Consider the following 22,842-nt stretch of genomic DNA (forward strand, 5'->3'; position numbering starts at 1 on the left):
CATGTTTTCACCATATTCATAAAAGATAACGGCCTTAACCTAAGCACTGCTGGCCCACACCCGGGTTATGTATCAAAGTAGTTCAGGCGCAACGTTTAAAGACTTACAAACACTATCAAACTGGGAGCTTGAGGCCATGCTTTTTGTAGGTTGGTTTTCTAACTGGTTTCCCCCCATCCCCCAATATAAGCAGATATGCAGCACCCAAGTTTTTTATGCACTTTAGTGGAAATCTTGTAATGTTCCCCTGATCTCAAAACAGTTGATTTTTGTAACAGCCTTCCTATTGAATGTTTCAGTAAAGTGGATGGCTTTAGCCCATAATAAAAATGGCCGCTAACCAGCCGACTATACTTGCGTGACGTCGTTGCTATGGTAACGGGCGGCTGGCGTCCATGCACTAAACACTTACACGGCTGTGGCACCCTGTGCCGGTTATAGAGCACCGTGCTCATGGCTGACCTCCTGGTACTCAGGGCCGTTAGGGGAAAGGCCAGAACTCTGAATCTGAACGGCAAGAGACTGCAGCGGGTTCCCGGGGCCGTGGGCAGCCTTCATTTATTGACCGCGCTGCAGCTGAAGAACAACCAGCTGTGCCAACTCCCGGAGGAGATGGTAGCGCTACGCAATGTGAGGGCCCGGGCTGTGTGTAAATACTATGATAATAAACTCCGCAGGCTGGCTACATACCGGAGATGTGCTGCCACCAAAGCAGCTCGTCGTCAAGTGCAACATGTACATGGGCTTTCTCTGGCCATACAGATCATACAGAAACTAAATTATATATATATATATATATATATATATATATATATATATATATATATATAGTGTATATATTATGTGTATATACTGTGTATGTATATATTATGTGTATTTATAATATAATATATATATATATATTTATTTATTTATTTATTTTTTTAAAGTAAAGGATTCTGACCAGAGGAGTTTATATTAAGATTAAACTCACACATAGAATGAAGCTGCTGATTCCATACTTTGGGTTCTGTGTCCTCGCTGTCTTGGTGAAGGTCAAAGTGATCCTAAACACTGACTTCAGATTCACTTGTTGGGAGTCAGCACTGGCCACGACAAATATTAAATAGCCACAAACAATGTACTTGTTATTAATATTTTTATCATTATTATTTTAGAAACATTATTATTTTAGAGGTATAGAAATTGAGGGGAGGTAACAACCATTTGGCTCATCTACTCAGCCCATTTTAACTTACCGTATGTATAGGCTCATAAAAGCTCATAAATTCACAATTTAATCTCCCGAGTAACTGGCTGCTCAGTAGTCCAAGTTCATATAAATGTTTTCCTGTATATTACATGTAAAGTGAACATTTGAGGTTTACCAGTTCATTTTAAATGTCATCTACCTGCGTACTCGCTAATATAGATTGATTAGAGTTTGGCCTGCTAGATGATGCCATAACCCATCAAATAATAGCCCGTGGGTTTAACCTATGGAGAATAGATGCCAGACCCCTCCTTACAATTGCACAGACTTTGAATGAATGGGAAGAATTTTAAATATATGTAAATAAAACACGAGCTATAAATTGTCTGAAGACGCAAAATTGGCAGAAAAATATTTTATGTCCCTTTATAGCTAAGAGTCTTACATTTGGGAAATAACCTGTTTGAAAAAGTCCCAGAAGAAATACAATACCTCCAGTCTTTGCAAAGACTTCATCTGTTTGGGAACAGGATTACTGAAATGCCACCAACTGTATGCGGTAAGTATGAGCAATGAATGTTACCTTAACCTTTAAACAAAATCTTATTTTTAAACTTAATCTTTCTGCCAAATTTTAGGACATAGGGCCCGTTAGCCTTTACTCGCCCCTCTAGGCACTTTATATATTGCATGAGCAAATCATTTTCACAAGTTTCCCACAAGGGGGCGATGTAACCACACATAACATACCTCTCCAGGTTAGACTCCTGCATTGGTAGATGATATGATTGAGTCATATCGTGCAATAATGGAATTATAATCTCTAAACTGATATATAAAAATCTGTTTTTATGCTTCTGTCTCTGATGCATGAATCCATGAGGTCACTGCTGCTTGATCTAAAAAAATAACGTTACATCTACTGTCTGTTCAGCTCTCCAAAAAGCATTGACATGTGAAACGTTTTTACAGTAAATTTAACCCTTTAAGGAAAAGTAACTTTTACGTTTGTAAAAAGTAAAGCCTACAATCATAAATTTGGAAGTTTTCAATCTAAAAAAAAAAAACATAAACATAATTTGGGTTTAACCTTTTTTTTTTCAGATGGGCTAGAAAATCTGGTATCTCTTAATCTGAACAACAACCTTATTGAACATATTCCTGGTGAAATGCACAAGTAGGTATCCTCAAGTCCTGCCCTAGTCTCTTTTACTTTCCTCCTGCATAACATGTAGAAGTAATGTTCATACATGACTATGGCAAAGTCATCATTATAAAAAAAGAGTGAAATACCTAAATACTTAGGGTGTCTACATTCGCCATTTTCCCCGGATATATAGACATTTGACATATGGCGGGCCAGCACCTGTAATGTTCTGCCATACAATATGTTGGATGTGAAACTGAGTAACTCTTCTTTAGGTTTATACCTTCCTCATACTGCAGGGGACAGCACTGATGGGCAAAATGTCAAATGTAAATGTGTCTTGGAAAAAAATGGCTTTGGGAATCCGTGACCCTACGCTTTCCTGCGGGGGAATATACTGTATACTGTTGTCTTGATCAGAGTGTATATGTGTAAATGTATAGTGCTGCAGGCAGTGTGTGTATGTGTAAATGTATAGTGCTGCAGTCAGTGTGTGTGTAAATGTATAGTGCTGCAGTCAGAGTGTGTATGTGTAAATGTATAGTGCTGCAGTCAGTGTGTGTATGTGTAAATGTATAGTGCTGCAGTCAGTGTGTGGATGTGTAAATGTATAGTGCTGCAGTCAGTGTGTGTGTAAATGTATAGTGCTGCAGTCAGAGTGTGTATGTGTAAATGTATAGTGCTGCAGTCAGTGTGTGTATGTGTAAATGTATAGTGCTGCAGTCAGTGTGTGGATGTGTAAATGTATAGTGCTGCAGTCAGTGTGTGGATGTGTAAATGTATAGTGCTGCAGTCAGTGTGTGGATGTGTAAATGTATAGTGCTGCAGTCAGTGTGTGTATGTGTAAATGTATAGTGCTGCAGTCAGTGTGTGTATGTGTAAATGTATAGTGCTGCAGGCAGTGTGTGTATGTGTAAATGTATAGTGCTGCAGGCAGTGTGTGTATGTGTAAATGTAAAGTACTGCAGTCAGTGTGTGTATGTGTAAATGTACAGTGCTGCAGTCAGTGTGTGTATGTGTAAATGTATAGTTCCAGAGTCAGTGTGCCTACTGTATTGTAGTTCCAGATTCAGTGTGTATGTGGGCATAGTGTTAGAGTGTGTATTTTTATACATGTTAGTGTTACCCAGTGTGTGTATGTTGTTGGATAGTGTGTACATGTGTACAGGCCCGGACTGGCCATCGGGCACGCCGGGCTGCGGCAGGGCCGGATTGACTTAGGGGCTGATGGAGCTGCAGCTCCAGGCCCCTACCTTAAATTAGGCCCAGTCAGGACCGGACTGACTGGGCCTATGCGGCCTCTACGGCCGCATTAACGCAGAGCATAAGGGGCACCTGCCCCTTAAGCCCGCCGCAACTGCGACCGGGTCCGCCACTCTAAGGGGCCGGGAAGCCCCCACCAGGGCCGGCCTTACGGGTGTGCGGCCGCACAGGGTTTAAATTAAAACATCGGGGGTTTTTTTTACTTTATTTAACATCCTCCATGTTAAATAAAGCTTCCCGGCCCTTTAGAGTGGCGGACCCGGTCGCAGTTGCGGCGGGCTTAAGGGGCAGGTGCCCCTTATGCTCTGCGTTAATGCGGCCGTAGAGGCCGCATAGGCCCAGTCAGTCCGGTCCTGACTGGGCCTAATTTAAGGTAGGGGCCTTATCGAGCTACTCATATGCCACATGAAGCCATTGTGCTAAGTGTGTGAGATTTGCTGATCCAAGATCCAAGGGAAAAAAATAAATCTAACTGCTGGTGACTAATGATTTCCCTGGTGAAATAGAGCGGGAGAGATGGCAGTGAACAGATCTTCTCTTCAAACCCGCTCTAGCATAGTGTCTCTGTATTTTCTTCTTTTCTAAAAAAAGGAAATACCTAGAACCCTTTTTTTTTTTTTTTTTATTATTTATTAAGAATTTTCATATTTTTACACATCATAAAACATTTCTTCCATAATTACCATAAGATTACAGCAGAAAAACAAACGGAATTTCTGTACTTTCTACCATTTATAGGAAGGTAAATATTCATTATAATCATTATTACCAACTTGCATAAAACGTTCAAGTTGTACATACATACCTCGCTCATTCACACTTCACATAGACTTGGGGTAGACATTAGGTTGTATTAGGCGAAATAATTCCCACAGGGGAGCGTCTAATCTATCATATCACTATGGAAATTTACCCACGGTCTCCATATTTGTTCATATACATTATGTTGGCCTCTAGAAACTAAGAAACCTTGTTCCATCTTGTTTTGGTATTTAACCTGAACAACAACATCTCTCCAATCTATTATTTCCGATTGTTTCCATTTTCTTGCAATGCATATTTTAGCTGCTAAATACAGCTGAGAAATTAAGATTTGTTGTACCTCACTCACTGCCGGAAAATTGATATTAAATAAAAAAGATTCCACTGTAATTATTTGTTTTATGTTTAACATCCTAGATAACATATTATTAAGGTTTCCCTTTAAAGGATCAAGCATCGGGCAGTCCCACCATATATGTATCATATCGCCTACAGCCTTCTGACATCTCCAGCAGGAATTCGAGAATACTTTAGATATCTTATGTAATCTTGTTGGAACCATTGATACATTATTTTATACTGAAGTTCTACCAGCGATATGCAGTGGGTATTCCTTGTGACTATTAATAACCCTTTAAGCTAGTCTTCCATGTCGTATACATTTCCTATTGAATTTTCCCATTTCAGTATGGGAGGATATTTTTCCCTAACGCTAGATTCTTTGCTTAGAGACAATATTCTTGAGAGCTGTCCTTTTCTCTGTAAGTTATTTAATAGCCTATTAATTTGATGATTTAGTGGTAGTATAAACTTCTTGGATATGTAGTTTTTCAACCTCATATATGAAAACAGATATCTGTTTTGGATGTTAAATTTGATTTGCAAATCCCTAAACGAAATAATATTTCCATTATCCATTATATCCGATATGTTAATTATGCCGGCATTAGTCCATATTGTTATATCCAAATTTTCTATGTCGTATTTAGCTATGACTATACGGGAATTCATAGAGATTGCTTGCGTTAAATTAAATGTGGTCTTACATTTATTCAAAGAAATCAATGCGTCTACAATTACCTGATTATCAATCGGTAGATGTAAAATTCTCTTTATATTAGCCCAGAAGATTTGTGATGGCTGGCAAGGAGCCAAATATATTAATTCAATCCCGTACCAGGCAAATACTTTGGAATCAGGGTTGAACCATGCGAGAGCATGTGTTAACATAGATGCTTCATGTAATTTAGCAACATCTGGGTAGGATATACCTCCTTCTTTCTTATTAAGTTTAACCCCTTCAATCCCCTATAGACGTACCGGGACGTCCAAAAAACGCCCACAAAGAAACCCCTATGGACGTCCCGGTACGTCCAGCCCTTCGTGCAGCGTCAGGGACACATCCCTGCCGCTGCACGGGAGACAGCCTGGACTCCCCACTTTGCCGGCTTTGTGCTGTCCGATCGCCTGTAACAGCTTCCGGCATGAAAGCCGGTAAGCTGTTGCCGGTAAACTGCCCGATCGCGCGATCGCGCAGTTGCAAACGCGCGATCGGGCATTCCCTTCCAGGTTACGTCACTGCTGACGTAACCCGGAAGGTCATCGGAGGACAGGATATCCCCTGCGGGGATATCCTGCCCTCTGATGAGGCACAGAGACGCTGCGATCTCTATGCAGGTCTGTGAGGACCTGCATAGAGATCACAGTGTGATCGGTGCAGGGGGATCGCGGGGAGGGGAGTGAGAAACCATCTCTCTCACTCCCCCTCCCGGCCTGTAACAGAAAAGCTGAAAAAAAAATAAATGGTTAGTCATTTAAAAATAATATTAAATAAATCGTTAAAATAATAATATAAATAATACTAAAAAAAATTATAATATGAGCTGTGATGTCACTGTGACATCACTGGTATGTTCAGGAGGTCCCTAGGAGGACCTCTAACCATTACTGTGTAAAAAAAAAAATGTAAAAAATACAAAAAATGTAAAAAAAGATAATAAAATTTAAATAAAAAAAAATATAAAAAAAGATAATAAAAAAAATTCTTAAAAAAACCTTACATCCCGTTGCCCTAGCATAACATCTAGCCAGTATAACCCTCCTGCCCCCGTTCACAACCCCCAAACCCGTTAAGCCATAGGCATAAAAATTATACAAAATTGTACACCTAATAGTATGCTCCCTGGTGCTGGGAAAGTCTGGAAAATCTATATAAATTAGGTATTTCTGAAATCAGGACACCTGAATTGATAAACTTGGAGGGAATTTTCCATCACTTTACCTAATTTTGTGAGGATTCAGAGGGAAAATGTAAAAAAAAATTAGTTTATTTTTCTAATTTTCGCTAGTTTTTACTAAATTTCTCATTCTAAATTTTCAGCTAATCATCCAACTATGGTATCAAACAAAAGCACTATCTCTCCTTGAAAAAACAATATATAGTTTACATGGGTACACTATTCACAGGAAAAGAGAATCATCGCTAAACCGACATACCCCAAAAATGGCAAAATTGCTCTGGGCTTTGAGGTACCAAAAACCCCTGGGATTGAAGGGGTTAAGTATACGTTGTGATATTCTGGGGTTTTTCCCAGCCCATATGTGATCAGCAAAAAGTTTTTGAAAATTATGAAGTATTCTGGCTTTAACTCTTAAAGGTATTGTCCTAAAAAGGTATAATATCTTAGGAATGACATACGAATTTATGGTGTTTACTCGTCCTAGCCATGAAATTTCAAGGCTACTCCATTTATTCAGTTTCTCTCTGATCTCTTTAAATAAACTCATATAATTAATATCTATAATACTTTCAATATCCATAGCTAGCTTAATCCCTAAGTAATCAATGGGCCTATTGTTCCAATTAAATTTATAATTATAGCTCAACATCTCTAGCTCATTGCTGGTCAAATTTGCATTAAGTACTTGTGTTTTATGTAAATGTATCTTATAATTAGAATATTTACTATAAGTATCGATTGTGCGTAATAAAGCTGGAATAGATAAAGTTGGATTTGTTAATGTCAGTAAAATATCATCTGCGTAGAGTACTATTTTATGTTCTATATCGGAAGTTGATATACCCGATATTTCTGTATTTTGTCTTATCATGGCTGCTAGGGGTTCGATGGTCAAGATATATAATAGTGGAGCCAGTGGGCAACCTTGTCGAGTACCATTCTTTATATTAAAGTCTTGTGATTGGGATAGAGGTCCTGTTACTCTAGCTGTGAGGTTGGTATAAAGACTCATAATATTGGTTTTAATAGTGCCCAATATACCAAATATATCCAGTACTTTATCAAGGAAGTCCCAGCTTACTCTATCGAATGCTTTTTCAGCATCGATCGCCATTAGTACTGCTCCAAGCTGTTGCATTTTAATCTTATGTATTATATTTAATATTCTACGGGTGTTATCAACCGGATTTCTTTTAAGAACAAATCCAACTTGATCTGTATTGATCAATTTTGGAATAAATTAGTTTAGTTTATAAAATTTGTATATCATTATTTATTAGGGATATAGGTCTATAATTCCCTATAATCATAGGATCTTTCATTGGTTTCAATATAGGAAGTATATCCACTTTGAACATCTCTGCCAGAAATTTATTTATCTCTAATGAAGTTGAAAATAAATTCATTACTAATGGGGATATAGTTTTTTTTAAATTTTTTATAAAATATAGATGAAAAACCATCTGGACCAGGGGCTTTATCTAGCTTTTGATTATTGATTATTTCTTCTATTTCAAAAAGTGATATAGGCTTATTTATTATTTCTAAATCTGAATTAGATAATTTTGGTAAGTTTAGTTTATCTAAAAACTTCACTATATCTAATTTATTTTTATCCTTCTCAGTCGGAATATTGTATAGTGCGTTATAGAATTTTCCAAGAGCATTGGCTATGCTTATTGAATCTAGAAATTGTTTGTTGCCTACTACTAGCTTCTTAATTATCTTTGTCTCATTGTTAAATTGTAGTTTTTTAGTTAGAAGCTTCCCTGTTCTATTATTACCGTAATACCACCTTTGTTTTAATTTAATAATGGCTTGGTTCACTTTCTCATAAGTTCTAATTTTTATTTCTGCCCTAATTTCAAGAATTTTATCTAAGAATGTTTGATCAAATTTAAATGTATTTTCTCTTTCTAGTGTAGATAGTTTGATATATAGTTCATTAATCGAAAGATTATTATTTATTTTCTTCTTCTCTACACCTAATTTTATAAGAACACCTCTCATGTAGCTCTTAAGGGCACACCATATAGTTCCTGGAGATACTTCATTATTATCATTGTGTATTATAAATGTTTTTAGCTCTTTTTGAAGATAATCTAAATTTTTTTCATTATTTAACAAACTTTCATTTAGTCTCCATTTTGTACGTGGTTTATATAGCTCATTATTTTTTATCTCCATAACGACAGGGGCATGGTCCGACCAAGAAATTGAGCCTATCTCTATTTTGATAATACGACTTAATGTCTGAGGTTTCATTAAAAAGTAATCTATACGAGAGTATGTTTGGTGTACGTTTGAATAAAAGGAATAATCCTTTTCAGTCGGATGTAGAACTCTCCATCAATCATAGAGTGTATATTGTGTTAATATTTTTTGTAAAGATGTCGAAGTGTCGAAAAGATGTATATCAAATTTCTTTGAGTATAACTTTTATCAATTCTAGGGTTAATCACACAATTTGAATCACCTCCACATATTAAGGTTCCTATAGTATAGTTTTCCAGTTTTAAGAAAAGTTCCTTCATAAATCTAAGAGGTGATTGATTCGGCGCATATATATTCAAAAAGGTATACAATATATCGTTGATTTTTATAATAACAATTTGGTATCTACCATTAGTATCAACTATTTCGTGTATTAGCTCTAACTTAAGTGTCACATTTTCACCCTTCGCCGGCTGGACTTGTTCATACTTTGTGTGGCTCATTCCCGTTTTCAACCACTAGTGGCCGCCCTTGCCACTCAGGACCACTCTGGCTGATTATCATGTCCAGGTGCACCTTGCTACCTAATTATCACAGCCTTTATAAGCCTGCCTAGTCCTGCAGTCAGGGCCTTTGCATTGTAGTGTTATGACCACTCTGCTTTGGCCTTGTACCTGAACCCTGCCTGTACCTGAGCTACCTGCCTGTACCTGAGCTACCTGCCTGTACCTGAGCTACCTGCCTGTACCTGAGCTACCTGCCTGTACCCGCCGTCAGCCCTGCCAGTGGGCCTCCGTACCCGTCAGCCCTGCCAGTGGGCCTCCGTACCCGTCAGCCCTGCCAGTGGGCCTCCGTATCCGTCAGCCCTGCCAGTGGGCATCCTGCCTAGAGACTTTCTGCCTTTACGTGCTGGTCATATCACCTATATCAATACAGTACCTTTCCACGTATTCTGTTTGTACTGTGTTTTATTGCGCCTGTCCGTACCACCCCACTTACCGTCATGCATCGTGGGGTACAAACGGAACCCTTTGTATCCCCTGCTACTGGGCTCCTACCCGACCTGCTTACCTGGGTCGTGACAGAATGCAAAGGCCATACCAAGGAGTCCGCGGGGATAACCGCAGTTCTAGAAGTACTGGCGGAGTGTCTTCTCCAGATATGTATATCTGTAAGGACTGTGTTAAAACCTGACCATGTAGCTAAAGAGACCAAGACGGAGACCAAAAGCAAGAAGGCTGCTAAGAAGAGCTTCAAGCGAGAGCCACTTACCAAGGAGGAAAAACAGAAAAGACAAGATGATAACCTATGCTATTATTGTGGAGAGACTGGTCATAGGATTACATATTGTCCGCACAAACCAGTCAAACCGTCCACAACCCACCTGGAGAAACCCCATGCCCCGGAACCTGCATATGACGCCCGCAACGTCACAAAGCAGGAGCATACCCTGTCACATCCACAGACAGGTGATGCAGGGGTTAACCAGTCCTCGGCACCTGTGACTCCTACGCCCTCCATCACAATGTCAGAAGACCTCCAGACCTTGTCTGACACCCCCGAGTGGTCCTATATGGACAGTGCGTCATCTGATGCAGAGGTCATGGACACATCCATGGAGATCAACCCCCCGGCTGTTTGTGCAGTCAGAAGCACCACTCCTACCACTCACAGGAGTAGAAGTAGGACAAGACAAGCACATACCGGGACTATCACGTCTGTGTATCCAGTAGCTGAGGCCTATCCAGCCCAACTCAGCACAACAGAACCTCTGCCATCAGATCGTGTAGTGACTTCCAACGGCAATGTAATATGTCGTGAAGATCTGGAAGCGTACGAGAAAGCACTATGTGCTAGGAAGAAGAAGAAGAAGAAGAAGTCTCACCGCAGACGGTGAGACCACTGTTCCATGGTTCTGTGAGCATCCAGAGGCTGCTCCTTGCGGTGGGGGTATGTCATGTTTTCACCCTTCACTGGCTGGACTTGTTCATACTTTGTGTGGCTCATTCCCGTTTTCAACCACTAGTGGCCGCCCTTGCCACTCAGGACCACTCTGGCTGATTATCATGTCCAGGTGCACCTTGCTACCTAATTATCACAGCCTTTATAAGCCTGCCTAGCCCTGCAGTCAGGGCCTTTGCATTGTAGTGTTATGACCACTCTGCTTTGGCCTTGTACCTGAGCTACCTGCCTGTACCTGAGCTACCTGCCTGTACCTGAGCTACCTGCCTGTACCTGAGCTACCTGCCTGTACCTGAGCTACCTGCCTGTACCTGAGCTACCTGCCGTCAGCCCTGCCAGTGGGCCTCCGTACCCGTCAGCCCTGCCAGTGGGCCTCCGTATCCGTCAGCCCTGCCAGTGGGCATCCTGCCTAGAGACTTTCTGCCTTTACTTGCTGGTCATATCACCTATATCAATACAGTACCTTTCCACGTATTCTGTTTGTACTGTGTTTTATTGCGCCTGTCCGTACCACCCCACTTACCGTCATGCATCGTGGGGTACAAACGGAACCCTTTGTATCCCCTGCTACTGGGCTCCTACCCGACCTGCTTACCTGGGTCGTGACATTAAGCTTATTGGAAAATAGTAGTGCAACACCTCTTTTGCTCTGGCCGAGAAAGCATGCCATATAGATATCTTTATATTTATTAAATTTCCATATTTTTTGACGGTGTTCTTTCCAATGAGTCTCCTGTAGGAACATTATATCTATTTTATTCTCTAATATGTATCTATATAGGCAGCCTCTTTTCTGTGGTGTGTTTAGGCCCTTAACATTCTGGGTAGCTATTCTAAGTGACATGCGAGTAAACGTTTCCTCCCCAATTCTTTCGCCATCTTGAAGGTCTTCCCCCACTGCATGCACACATTAACCACCATTCATACCAACAATCAATAACCATTACAAATGAGTTAAAAAGCAACAATTCTTAAGCTATTAACTTATATCCTGCTGCCGCCGCAGGAGATATTCCGGTAACTTGGTTAAGTTGCCCCGTTATCTCTGTATAGTAACCTAGATATTGTACTTAAACTATACCCCTGTAAACATTAACATATTAATAATAAATAATTCCAAAATAAATGAAGACTTCCAAAAAAAAAATAAAAAAAATTAAGGTTCATGAGATAACATAAAATATAATGCTTGTTAAATATGGTTATTAAATGCTTATTCATAGTTTATATACTTATTAGATTTAGCTGAGTTACCCGCATTATTATTGCAAATTTATTATATATCATGTACTAATATCTATGGACTCAATATTAATATGTAATGTATATCAATTTATGTTTCATACTATCATATTCCCCAAAGGGATAGTTCTTCTATAAAATATTGAAATGTCAGCATGTCTAAATTATCAAAAACTATATATTTCTATAAGGAAAGAGGGGAATGGAAATAGTTCCCAATATTAAAATTGGTTGTATGTTTATTACTATAAATAATTATCTCATAGATGTATATAGTCTCAATAAATTAGGAGTAATAAACAAATGCCAAGAATAATATTAGCCAGAGGTATTTAGTGGAAGCTATTATATACCAAGTACGATTATCTATGGAATCGGCATAAATATAAATTTGTAAGGGTGCATTACATAATATATTGTTTCCATAAAAATAAATCTTTAAAGGTGTCAAGTGCCAACCAAAGTATTTGTATAGAATATGTTTATTAAATATAAAACTAAGAACTTATTCCCTTTTTTCTTTTTTTTTTTTTCCTTTTTCTCCCTTCCTTCCCCTTTTCCTTTTTTTTTTTCCCCCTTTCTTCCCTTTCCCTTTTCTTTTTCTCTTCTTTTTTCTACTTACTTTTCTCCCACTCCTTCCCTTCCTTTCTCTTTCCTTTTTTTAATTATTAAATAAGTTCAGCTATATTTTCATAAGATTGTTACGTGACGAAGTGCCAATATTAACTATAACAAAATAATCCTATGAGGGAAAAAGGGGATATCTATTATCCCCATTATTGGATTTAATTATGCAATTAATGCTATAGCTTTAGTTAACTTCTGTGCTAATTTACATCCTCTCAGTATATAGGGTCAATTAGTAAAGTGCTAAGAAATAGTGCTTATCTGATGTGCTAATAAACTATTCTTATATGCTTGAATAGATTAATTAATTACCCAAAATATTGTTAGACTATTATAAATCAAGCACATATATCTGTGTATTCAATATAAGTAAAAGTGTATCAGAGTGCTATTCTTATTATCATAAAATTAATAAAAAAAAAAAAAAAAAAAAATTAGGGGGAGGGGGAAGGGGAGGGGGAAGGGGAGGGGGAAGGGGAGGGGGACAATTATTAACCACATTGTGCTTATAAAGCTATAGTGCAAAAATAGTGCTTATAAAAAAAAATATATATAAAATAAAATATATATATATATATATATATTTTAGACCAAATTCCATAGTGCGATCTTTTCTTGTAGTGTCTCTGGATCCTTCAAGAGATACGAATTTTCCTTATAAAAAACTAATATTGCTGTAGGAAATGTCCATTTATATCTTATCCCATTTTTCTTAAGTATTTGTGTCAGATGAGAAAAATTTTTTCTTGATTGTCGTGTAGCAAAAGAAAGATCCGGAAAGATTTTAATATCATTATATTGTTGAGGAATTGAGTTCGAATTTTCTCTAAAGCTTTGTACAATAAGATTTTTTAATTGTAAACTTGCAAATCTTAAAATAACGTCCCGTGGAGATGACAAGTCCACTTCTTTAGGTTTACGTAATCTGTGGAAGTTTTCTATGTAATTAGAGCCAAGTTTCTCCACAGGTATAAATGAACTGAAAAAATGCTCCAAGAAGGTATTCATCTGGTCATTTCCGACCGTTTCCGAAATTCCTCTAAGGCGAATATTTTTACGTCTTGAACGATCTTCAATTTCATTCACCTTATTTTCTAAAAAATTAATTTGCTTATCAGTTATTCCATTTATGATTCTTAGGTTCGTATTTTCCACTTTTTCCGCTTAATATTCAATTTCTTTTTTTAAATCCGCAGAATTTTTATCCATATCTTGTTTCAATTTATTATATAATGAATCAAACATTACGCCCAATGACTGATTAGTGATCTCCTGAGGTAATATTGCTTCTTCGGGTAAATTCAAATCTGATATAGGCCTTGGCTCGAGGGGAAATTATCTTCTTTCTCTAGTGTCTCCAGCAAGGGATTTCCTTGTACTGGGCGTTTCTAATTCAGACCGTTTTGGGGAATAAAAAGTATTGATTGATTTTGTTTTGTCTACAGCTTTTTCTTTATCTTTCTTAGGGGCCATATTTCCCTCTTTTTTTTTTTTTTTTTTTTTCCTTTTCTTTTGTTTTCCTTTTTATCCCTTTTCTCCTTTCTTTTTCTTTTCCCTTTTTTCTTTCCTTTTATCTTCTCTTCCTTCCTCTCTCCTTCGATTTACCTCAGCAGTTAAACATCAATCATGAAAAGTCCAAATTGGTGTTTGTCGCTGTATATCTTTTGTCTTCGGACTGCAGATTTATATTTATGAGTGTATATAATAGTACATTCACCAACCAATCAGCAAAGTCTCAGCGGTTAATCTTTGATTAAGATTCAATTAAGATTCAATTAAGTTATGCTGCATCATAATGCTTGATATTTTTCTTTTTAAACAACTATTAGGTGATTAAACAGCCATTAGGTGAAATGAAATTAACTCATTTAGCTCAATTGATATAGGCTGCAATCAATAGTATGAAATCCAAATTGATATTTGTCTCTGTATTTCTTTAATTTCTTTTGTCTTCAAACTTCTCATTAATTTTTGGGAATATGTGTAGAAGTGCAACCACCATCCAACCAGCAGGGTCTAAAAACAATAAGGGGGAGAACCCTGTTACTGGGTACACTCCTCCAAACACGTCTGATCTCTCACCCGCTGGCTGATCATTTTAACACCTGCGCTCCTGTGCAGGCCCGTGCTGCTACGCACGGATAGGAGCCGAAGCCACCTCAGACCCCGAAACCCAGGCCACCCCACCGCCCGCCAAAGTACGCCCGCCAGAAACACTCCACCCGTCACTCCACGCATGTCCCACCCGTCTGAATCCTACCCTAAACACCTTCCGGCAGGATCCGACGGGAGACTGCAGTCAGCGCACGGGGGGCGGCAGGCAGGCAACTAGCGGCGGGCGGCTGGTGAGCGGAGACAGGAGGCGGCAGGCGATGAACAGCCGGGGGAGAAACTACGCTCGCCCGGCCATGGAGTTCGTCCGACAGCGGGGTCTCTCGAGGTAGGGAGCAGGCTACCAGTACCGGAACATGTTACGGAGGCGCGCACGTCCGCGTACCTAGAACCCTTTTGAAGGCATCTATTGTATTTCATAGAACCACCTCTCTGCAGCGAATTCCATAACTTTATTGCCCTTACTGTAAAGAAAACATGGGTTTATAGAAATAAAAGGCCCCCATTCAAACCAGTTTATAATCTAGATGCTCAGAATACATTAAATTACACATTCAACTATTTCATTTGTCTAGGATGAGACGCCTCGAGAGCCTTAGCATAAACCATAATCGCTTGAAAGCCTTTCCAAGAGAACTGTGTCTTTTGCAAAATCTTCACGAGCTCCACCTTGCAAACAACCAAATAGAGGCCTTACCCGAGCAGATGAGCTACATGATTAATCTGACCGAGCTGCGGATTTCTAGAAATAAGCTGAGTAGTCTCCCAGAGGTAAGCAAAAGGGCCAGTTGACTAGTCTTCAAGAAGCAAGCAAAAAGCCTCTCAAATCCAGATAATGCCGGCCAGAAACGTTTTATTGGACCAGGTTAAATCTTAAGATTTACATAAAAAACGTGGTTATACAGAGTGTCTGACTACATGTTAATCAGGAAGCACCAGGTCCTTTGGTGATATTGGCCATACAGACAACTATTTACATCCCTGACATTTTGTATTATGCTATTACATTTTTACTGAGAGAGCGGTAGATAGATGGAACAGCCTCCCAGCAGAAGTGGTAGAGGCTAATACAGTGAGGGATGGGCATAATGGTATCTTGAATCTAAGATAAGGTCAAGAACTCATTAAGGTTGGGCTCTCTACAGCAGGAATAATGGGCAGACTAGATGGGCTGAAGGTTTTTATCTGGTGTCAAATTCATATAATCCAAAATTGGAAGACCAGGTTTTGTTTTCCAAATTTTTGATTTTAAGTTTTCTGGAGAATAGATGAATTTCATTGCTTTGTGTTAAATTTGTCGTTACTATTTTCTAACCAGGGACTTTGCAAACTTAAAAACTTAAGAATTCTAGATGTGGCAGGAAACCAGATTCAAGCGTTTCCATCTACAGTAAGTATGCATTATTTTACATTACACTTACTCATAGCATGCCAGCAGATTCCGTAGCTCGATTACAACAGGGGGACAGTTAACAATAACACAAAAGTTCACAATACACAACTTGACAATAAGATTAACACATATTAAGGACAACCCTGCTCTTGCAAGCTAACACCGCATTGCGTATTTATCTTTTGGGCTTAGTGATTGTGACATTAGGTTAAGTATGCATTAAGCGTTCTAGTTGCCCTGAAATCTTTCTTTTTGTGTTGCATTTATAATTTCAATAATATGATACCTTTACTATGTTGTAATAAGCCTTCCCAAAATATAACATATATAATATGTATAATATATACTGTATGTGCTCGATTATAAAACGACCCCCGAAAATGTTAATATTTATTTAGGAAAAAAAGAAAAACCCTGAATATTAGACTACCCTATAGGAAAAACATTTTATTATTTTTATTTGCCCCCCAGATATCACTTATACGCCCTGAAATAAGTCCTCCATGCTCCAGACTCCCTGGTGTCTAGTGAGGGCAGCTGGTGGACATCTGCACGATGCGCGTAGACAACATCCACTGCTGCCCAGCACTTCCTCTGGGGCTTCTATGAGGGAGCACCAGAAGGTCATGTGATGCCGGTGCTCGGTCAAGAAGCCCCGGCAGAAATGCCGGCAGCAGCGGAGGTTGTCTACACGCATCGCGCTGATGTTCACAGGCTGAGAGGACGATCCAGGTCCCCTGCAGCGCTGTGGGGGATCTGGATCTTCGTCTTATAGTTGGAGCTCTATTTGAGGTCGGATCATAAAATGACCTCAAATATAAAACGAGGGGTATTTTCAGAGCATTTGCAATGAAAAAAACCTTGTCTTATGTTCTAGCAAATATGTTAATATGATAGAAATTGTATGTGGATTCATAAGTAGATTATACAGCTGCATCAATTTATGGGTGTAGAACCTCTGGATTAGGTTTACTGAGCCAACATAAAAAGTTGTGGGATCTCCATTTCATCTCTTCATCTCCATCTGAAGTAGAGACCTATGAGGTACCTGAAAGCTTATGTAACATTACATATTTTATTGTTGGTCCAGTAAAATACATCAACTTCAACAACAGACTTAAATATTTACAACATTGGCTATGAAACTCCAAAGCTATATTTGTCTTTTAGCCCACGTAAAGTAATAAATATCCTTAATGACATCATACTAAATGTGGTCAGCCTATGCTTTTACTGTTTATTCTTTGTTTTTGGTCTGATAAACACGATTTGATTTTCTTTGGAAGATGCATGAGGTTCCACTGCAAGAACTATACTGTGAAGAAAACCCCCTGCTTCAGAAAGAGCCTTTGCCTGCTGTACAAGATGAGGAGATCTTGTCACTGAAGGTGTTAAACTCATTCTGCCAGAAATAGTTTAATGCGAATGGCGTGATCCATGTCAGGGGTACAAACTCTGCTGCAGGGTAGACATGGCCAGATCCGTGCATATTTATCTAAGCAAATAAATAGGTTTCATAACAATAACAGTCCACCACAGCACACATTATTTACCTGATACTGTGTATCGAGGGTAGTATCCTTGACTCAAAACATGTATATATATATATATATATATATACACACACACACACACACACACACACACACACACACACACACACACACTCTGTATTGAGGAGGGGTTTTCTCACTTTTATATGTACAGTGGCAAGAAAAAGTAAATTAACCTTTTGGACTTACCTGGTTTTCTGCATTAATTGTTCATAAAATGTGATCTGACCTACATCTAAGTCACAAGTATAGACGAACAATGTGCTTATGCTAATAATACAATGATAATCTTTCATGTGTTTATTGAACACACCCATTAAACACTCACAGTGTTGGTGGAAAAAGTAACCCTTGGATTTATTAACTGGTTGAACCTCCTTTGGCAGCAATAACCTCAAACAAGCGCTTCTGGTACCTGCACAAGGTTCAGGAGGGATTCTTCTTCCTTACAGAACTGCTTAAGCTCAGCCATATTGTTACGATGTTTGGTTTCTGCTGTCTTGAGGTCATCTAATGGGTATACTCAAATGGAAGATTTTCCATTCTGTAGTATATTTACTTTGATGTTTGCGTCATTGTTCTACTGTCATGGACTGGGTCCAAACAGATGACTGAAAGGACCCAGCACGCCCAAAGATTGTGTGCAGGAGTCACAGTGCAGTAGTGGAGTTAGACAGGAACTGGTTGCAGGGCGACCACACTGACCCAGGTGTTGAGCACCTAGGGTTGTCCAGCCAAACACCAGCGCCCTGATATAGCAGCGGATGAAGTCCAGAATGAAACGAAGTGATATCCTGCAGGCACCCTGGAGCAGGCATGAAACATATCACTGGAATCATGTGCAGGATGCTGCAGGCTGGGCGTATGGAAGCTAAGCAAAGGATATAGCAGAAACATAACAAGCAAGGGACAGGGAGACCAGGCACAAAACATAACCAGACAAGATATACATGTTACAGGGCACTACAGTGAACCAGACAAGGAATAAACATTACTAGACAAGATATACATGATACAGGGCACAACAAAGGACAGGGAACAAGGCAAGGAACACAGGGGAAGGAGTGAGGAGCCGGAATCCTCGGACGCTTCTCCTTTAAGCAAGGATAGGCCATATTGACTAGGACAAATGGAGAGGAGAGAGGAACCAGAATCCTCAGATGATACAAGGAAGAAGGGCAAAGGTACATAAGAGACAAACAAACATGAATACAGAAACTAGCCTAGAACTATATGATAACAATTGGAGATACCGTCACATCATATGGCCATAGTATGCTTAGCCCACCACTACGCCAAAGTACTCCAATGACGGTGGGTCCTAACGCTAAGCCCTGCATACGAAAGTACTGATAAACTAAACATTCAATCCAAACACAGAACCGAGAAGGACATACCTTTAGACTGCAGACTGAGACAAACAGAACAAACAGGTGGGACACACCTTATAAAGGAAACAGGAGCTGAAGCAAAGAGCAGACTGGAATCAGAGGTTCAGGACAGAGCATATGGAAATCCAGGAGTGGACCACAGCAAAACATGGGAACTGAGGCAAGGCAGGGAAAAACAGAGATATGCAGCTCCGCAGCCTGGATGGACCCTGACATCTACTGCATCACCCACCTTCTACTGAGCTTCAGCTGGCGCACAACCACCCGGACATTATCCTGTATGATATCTCAATAAACTTGGGAATTCATTGTCCCCTAGATGGTGGCAAGCTGTCCATGCCCTGAGGCGGCAAAGTAGCCCTAAAACATGATGCTCCCTACACCGTAATTCACTACTGGGATAATGTTTTCATGTTGGTATGGGGTGCAGTTATTAAGCCATATGTACTGCTGCGTGTTCTTCTCAAACAATTCAACCTTAGTTTCATCATTTCATAACTCTTTTTCCTGTTAGTGTTGTGGAGAGTCAATGTGCTCTTTGGCAAACTTCAGGTGAACAGCAATGTTAATTTGAAGAGCAGTGGCTTCCTCTATGGTGTCCTGCCATGGGCTTCATGCCTGCTGAATGTTCTGCATTTGGTAGATTAATGAACAGAGATGTTAACCAGTTCATGTCATTCTTTCAAGCCTTTAGCTGTTGCTCTATGGTTCTTTTTTTACCCCGTTGAGCATTCTGTGTTGTGCCCTTGGAGTCATCTTGGCTGGGTGCCTGCTTATAGGGACAGTAGCCATGGTACTAAATCGTCTCCATTTATGAACAATTTGTCTTACTAAATATGTAAACTTTGAGATTACTTTTTATCCCTTTTCATCTTTATGTGAATCAACAATTCTTGATTGTAGGTCTTCTGAGATTTGTGTTTTTGGGAGGCATAGCTCACATCAGCAGCTGCTTCTTGAGAATAGCAAACTTAAAATGTTTGAGTATTTTGTTTTTGTCATAGTAGCTCTAAAGCACACCTCCAGACCTGTTTCATTTATTGGACTCCAGGTTTTCAAACTCATGACTCCAATTAGCTTTTGTTGAAGTGATTAGCCTAGGGATTTACTACTTTTTCCAACCCACCATGGATGTTTGAACGATATACTCATAATTCAATATAAGAATGATACAATAATTTTTGTGTTTTTAGTTAAAACTGATTGTGTTTGTTCATTGTTGTAACTTGAAGATCATATCATATTTTAAGACAAATTTATACATAAATGCTGGTAATTCCAAATGGTTCACATATGTTTTCTTGCATATATATATTATCCTTGATTCATTAAGGCCCAACATATTGCACAGTGCTGTACAATTTACAGCATTTGGTGTTACATGACAGAAGAGAAAGCGCTATACCTTCACTAACTATGGTAATGCAACAGAAAGGTTAGCCTAAGTGTTTGTATTTGGGGATTTATGCATTGCTGTATTACACGAATATAAGTAATATACAGAATAACAGCATAACAGGTAGCATAATGCATTCTATTTAGCCAGTCACTTCTTCAGGACTACTATGGTATGGATTCCACAATGCTATTGTAAAAACACCTGATTTAATTTTTTACTATCTCTTATGCTTTTTCTAGTACTTTTTATAACATTGTGTGTTCACACCTGTAATATTTATGTATCATGTAATTTGCATCTAATAATATACTTTCTATAAGACTATTATGTCTGATTTGTGTATAACTTGGTCTTTCTTGAAAATAGCCATGTATAATACAGATAATGATATCTATCAGAGATTTAAAATGTACAATTTATTCTAGGAAATAACAGCAAGGTTAATTTTACGCCATCTACAAAGCAGAGACTCTATCTTACGGCAACAAATCCAAGACTATCCAGAGGCAAAATCCATCCTATCAAACAGGAATGTCTGTGCTTTTTGTGGAGAATGGTTTCTGGACATGTGGCTGGATTGTGTAAAGTTTGTGGATGTTACAAAGGTACTATCTCTAAAGTGAGATGCTCTATGTTCAGAAAAGGAATTTTCTAAACCCTCAAGAGAGAGAGATACAGAGAAAAAGAGGGGCAAACACAAAGCATTTCACACGGCAGAGACGACACACCGCAGAAAAACATGTGCAATAAGGGAAGACAGCACCCATTCTAGTAGTAGTAGTAGTAGTAGTAGTAGTAGTAGTACGATAGAATAAGAGTGCAACCATATTCTTATTATCCAATGATGCCAACAGCATCCCATAGTACAAATGCATCATCATGCAAAAAAAATACATAATACCACTCATCGCCCCAGTGGTAATAGGTGGTGAGTAATGTATTAGAAAGACAGAAATGAGTCTCTGGGATTACATCTGTATGTTGACAACATATAATAGAGTTATCATATAATGTTTCATAATGATGTTAAACTATATTAATGTGAATATCATTACTGCTGCATCTCCATGGAAGGTTCTCACTTATTACCAGGGCCGGCCCATCAATGGAGCCGAGTGGGGCAACTGCTCCAGGCGGCACTTTTGAAGGGGCGGCACTTTGCTTTTTTTTTTAAAAGCGGAAGAGAGAGAGAGGGGCACCGAGTGGTTTTCGCTTACCAAGTTGTCAGTACCTGCTCGGCGCCCCTCTCTCCTCTGCGAGCCCTCTCATTTCGGCTGCTCAGCATTACAAGCCGGCACCGAGACCGAGCAGGGAGACTCGCCGCAGGACTGCTGAAAGGTAAGTACAAGGGGGGGGGTAGGTTTAGATAATAGGGAGGGAGGGAGAGGAAGGGTAGATAATGGGGGGGCGGCATTTTAAACTTCGCCCCAGGTGGCATTTTGTCTTGGGCCGGCCCTGCTTATTATATCACATTAACATTTCGCACCAGGTGAGTGCTTTATAAATATGGCTTGTTTTGTTTTTTTGCTACCAGAGCCTACTCTTTTTTATATGTTTGTCATATGGATCATCATTCAACAATGACTATTTTTTCCCCTTTTCTTTCTATGTAACAGAAAATGAAGACTTCAAGCAATGTGAAGTTTTTACCAGTCAGAATTTTATTATGTTCGTACAAATGCTTTAATCAGAGGAACGGTGACATTTTTGGAGTGGCAGTAGCATGACTCAGGCCACAATATTCTCCAGTCATGTGTTTTAAAGCAGTAATAATTTCCCAAGTGAATTATTAGTATTCAACTCACAGTATTTATTGTTTTAAAGTATTATTTACAGGTGACCTATCTCTTCAAATGTGATCAAGCAGCATTGTTGTTGTTTTTTTTTTTGTTATAATTCTAAATAAAATATGGTAATACCTAGTTTTGACACCACATGCCTTGATGTTTCATCTTAATATTTAAAGTATATTTAAAATGTAAAAACTGTCAGTGTAATCATAAATATCCGTTTGTGGCTTAAATCCCACCACCATTAAAGTGTAAAGGATACGGAGCTGGACTGGTGATGACAGGGCAGCCCTGGCACCTTACATTACATTTATTTAGAAAGCGCCGGCAGATTTGGCAGCGCTGTCATTTTAAAACAGCCCAGTTATCAGAAGTTCTAGATTTAGAGTATAGTTTGAATACACTTTCTGACTGGTTGAAAACACTGTAAACTAAACATATGAGCCAAAGATGATTCGGACAAACTTTTTGGTTCTTTTTTGGCCTATTCGTTTTCAAGCAACACGTTTTGTCCCTTGCCCATTTGGTTTGACCAATAATTTGGGGGGGGGCATC

General features: G+C 39.0%; 1 protein-coding gene across 1 annotated transcript; it reads left to right on the forward strand.

Annotated features, from left to right (window-relative positions):
- Positions 1-453: 453 nt before the first annotated feature.
- Positions 454-22,224, forward strand: LOC149305539 (leucine-rich repeat-containing protein 69-like). Its single transcript, XM_089477559.1, has 8 exons — positions 454-630; positions 1,625-1,751; positions 2,297-2,369; positions 15,337-15,532; positions 16,080-16,151; positions 17,441-17,542; positions 20,923-21,102; positions 22,114-22,224. The coding sequence occupies exons 1-8, from the start codon at positions 454-456 to the stop codon at positions 22,222-22,224; spliced, it is 1,038 nt and encodes a 345-aa protein (XP_089333685.1).
- The last annotated feature ends 618 nt before the right edge of the window (positions 22,225-22,842 follow it).

This window comes from Sceloporus occidentalis, unplaced genomic scaffold (genome assembly GCF_023333645.1).
Source record: "Sceloporus occidentalis isolate IW3139 unplaced genomic scaffold, rSceOcc1.0.p SCAF_11, whole genome shotgun sequence".
In the NCBI taxonomy this organism is placed as follows: domain Eukaryota; kingdom Metazoa; phylum Chordata; class Lepidosauria; order Squamata; family Phrynosomatidae; genus Sceloporus; species Sceloporus occidentalis.

What these genes read in the sequence shown, in the direction of transcription:
- LOC149305539 (XM_089477559.1), top strand. Translation starts at nt 454, where the DNA reads ATGGCTGACCTCCTGGTACTCAGGGCCGTTAGGGGAAAGGCCAGAACT. An exon ending in AATGCCACCAACTGTATGCG is followed by an intron (nt 1,752 to 2,296) that starts GTAAGTATGAGC and finishes TTTTTTTTTCAG; the next exon opens with ATGGGCTAGAAAATCTGGTA. An exon ending in TTCAAGCGTTTCCATCTACA is followed by an intron (nt 16,152 to 17,440) that starts GTAAGTATGCAT and finishes TTTCTTTGGAAG; the next exon opens with ATGCATGAGGTTCCACTGCA.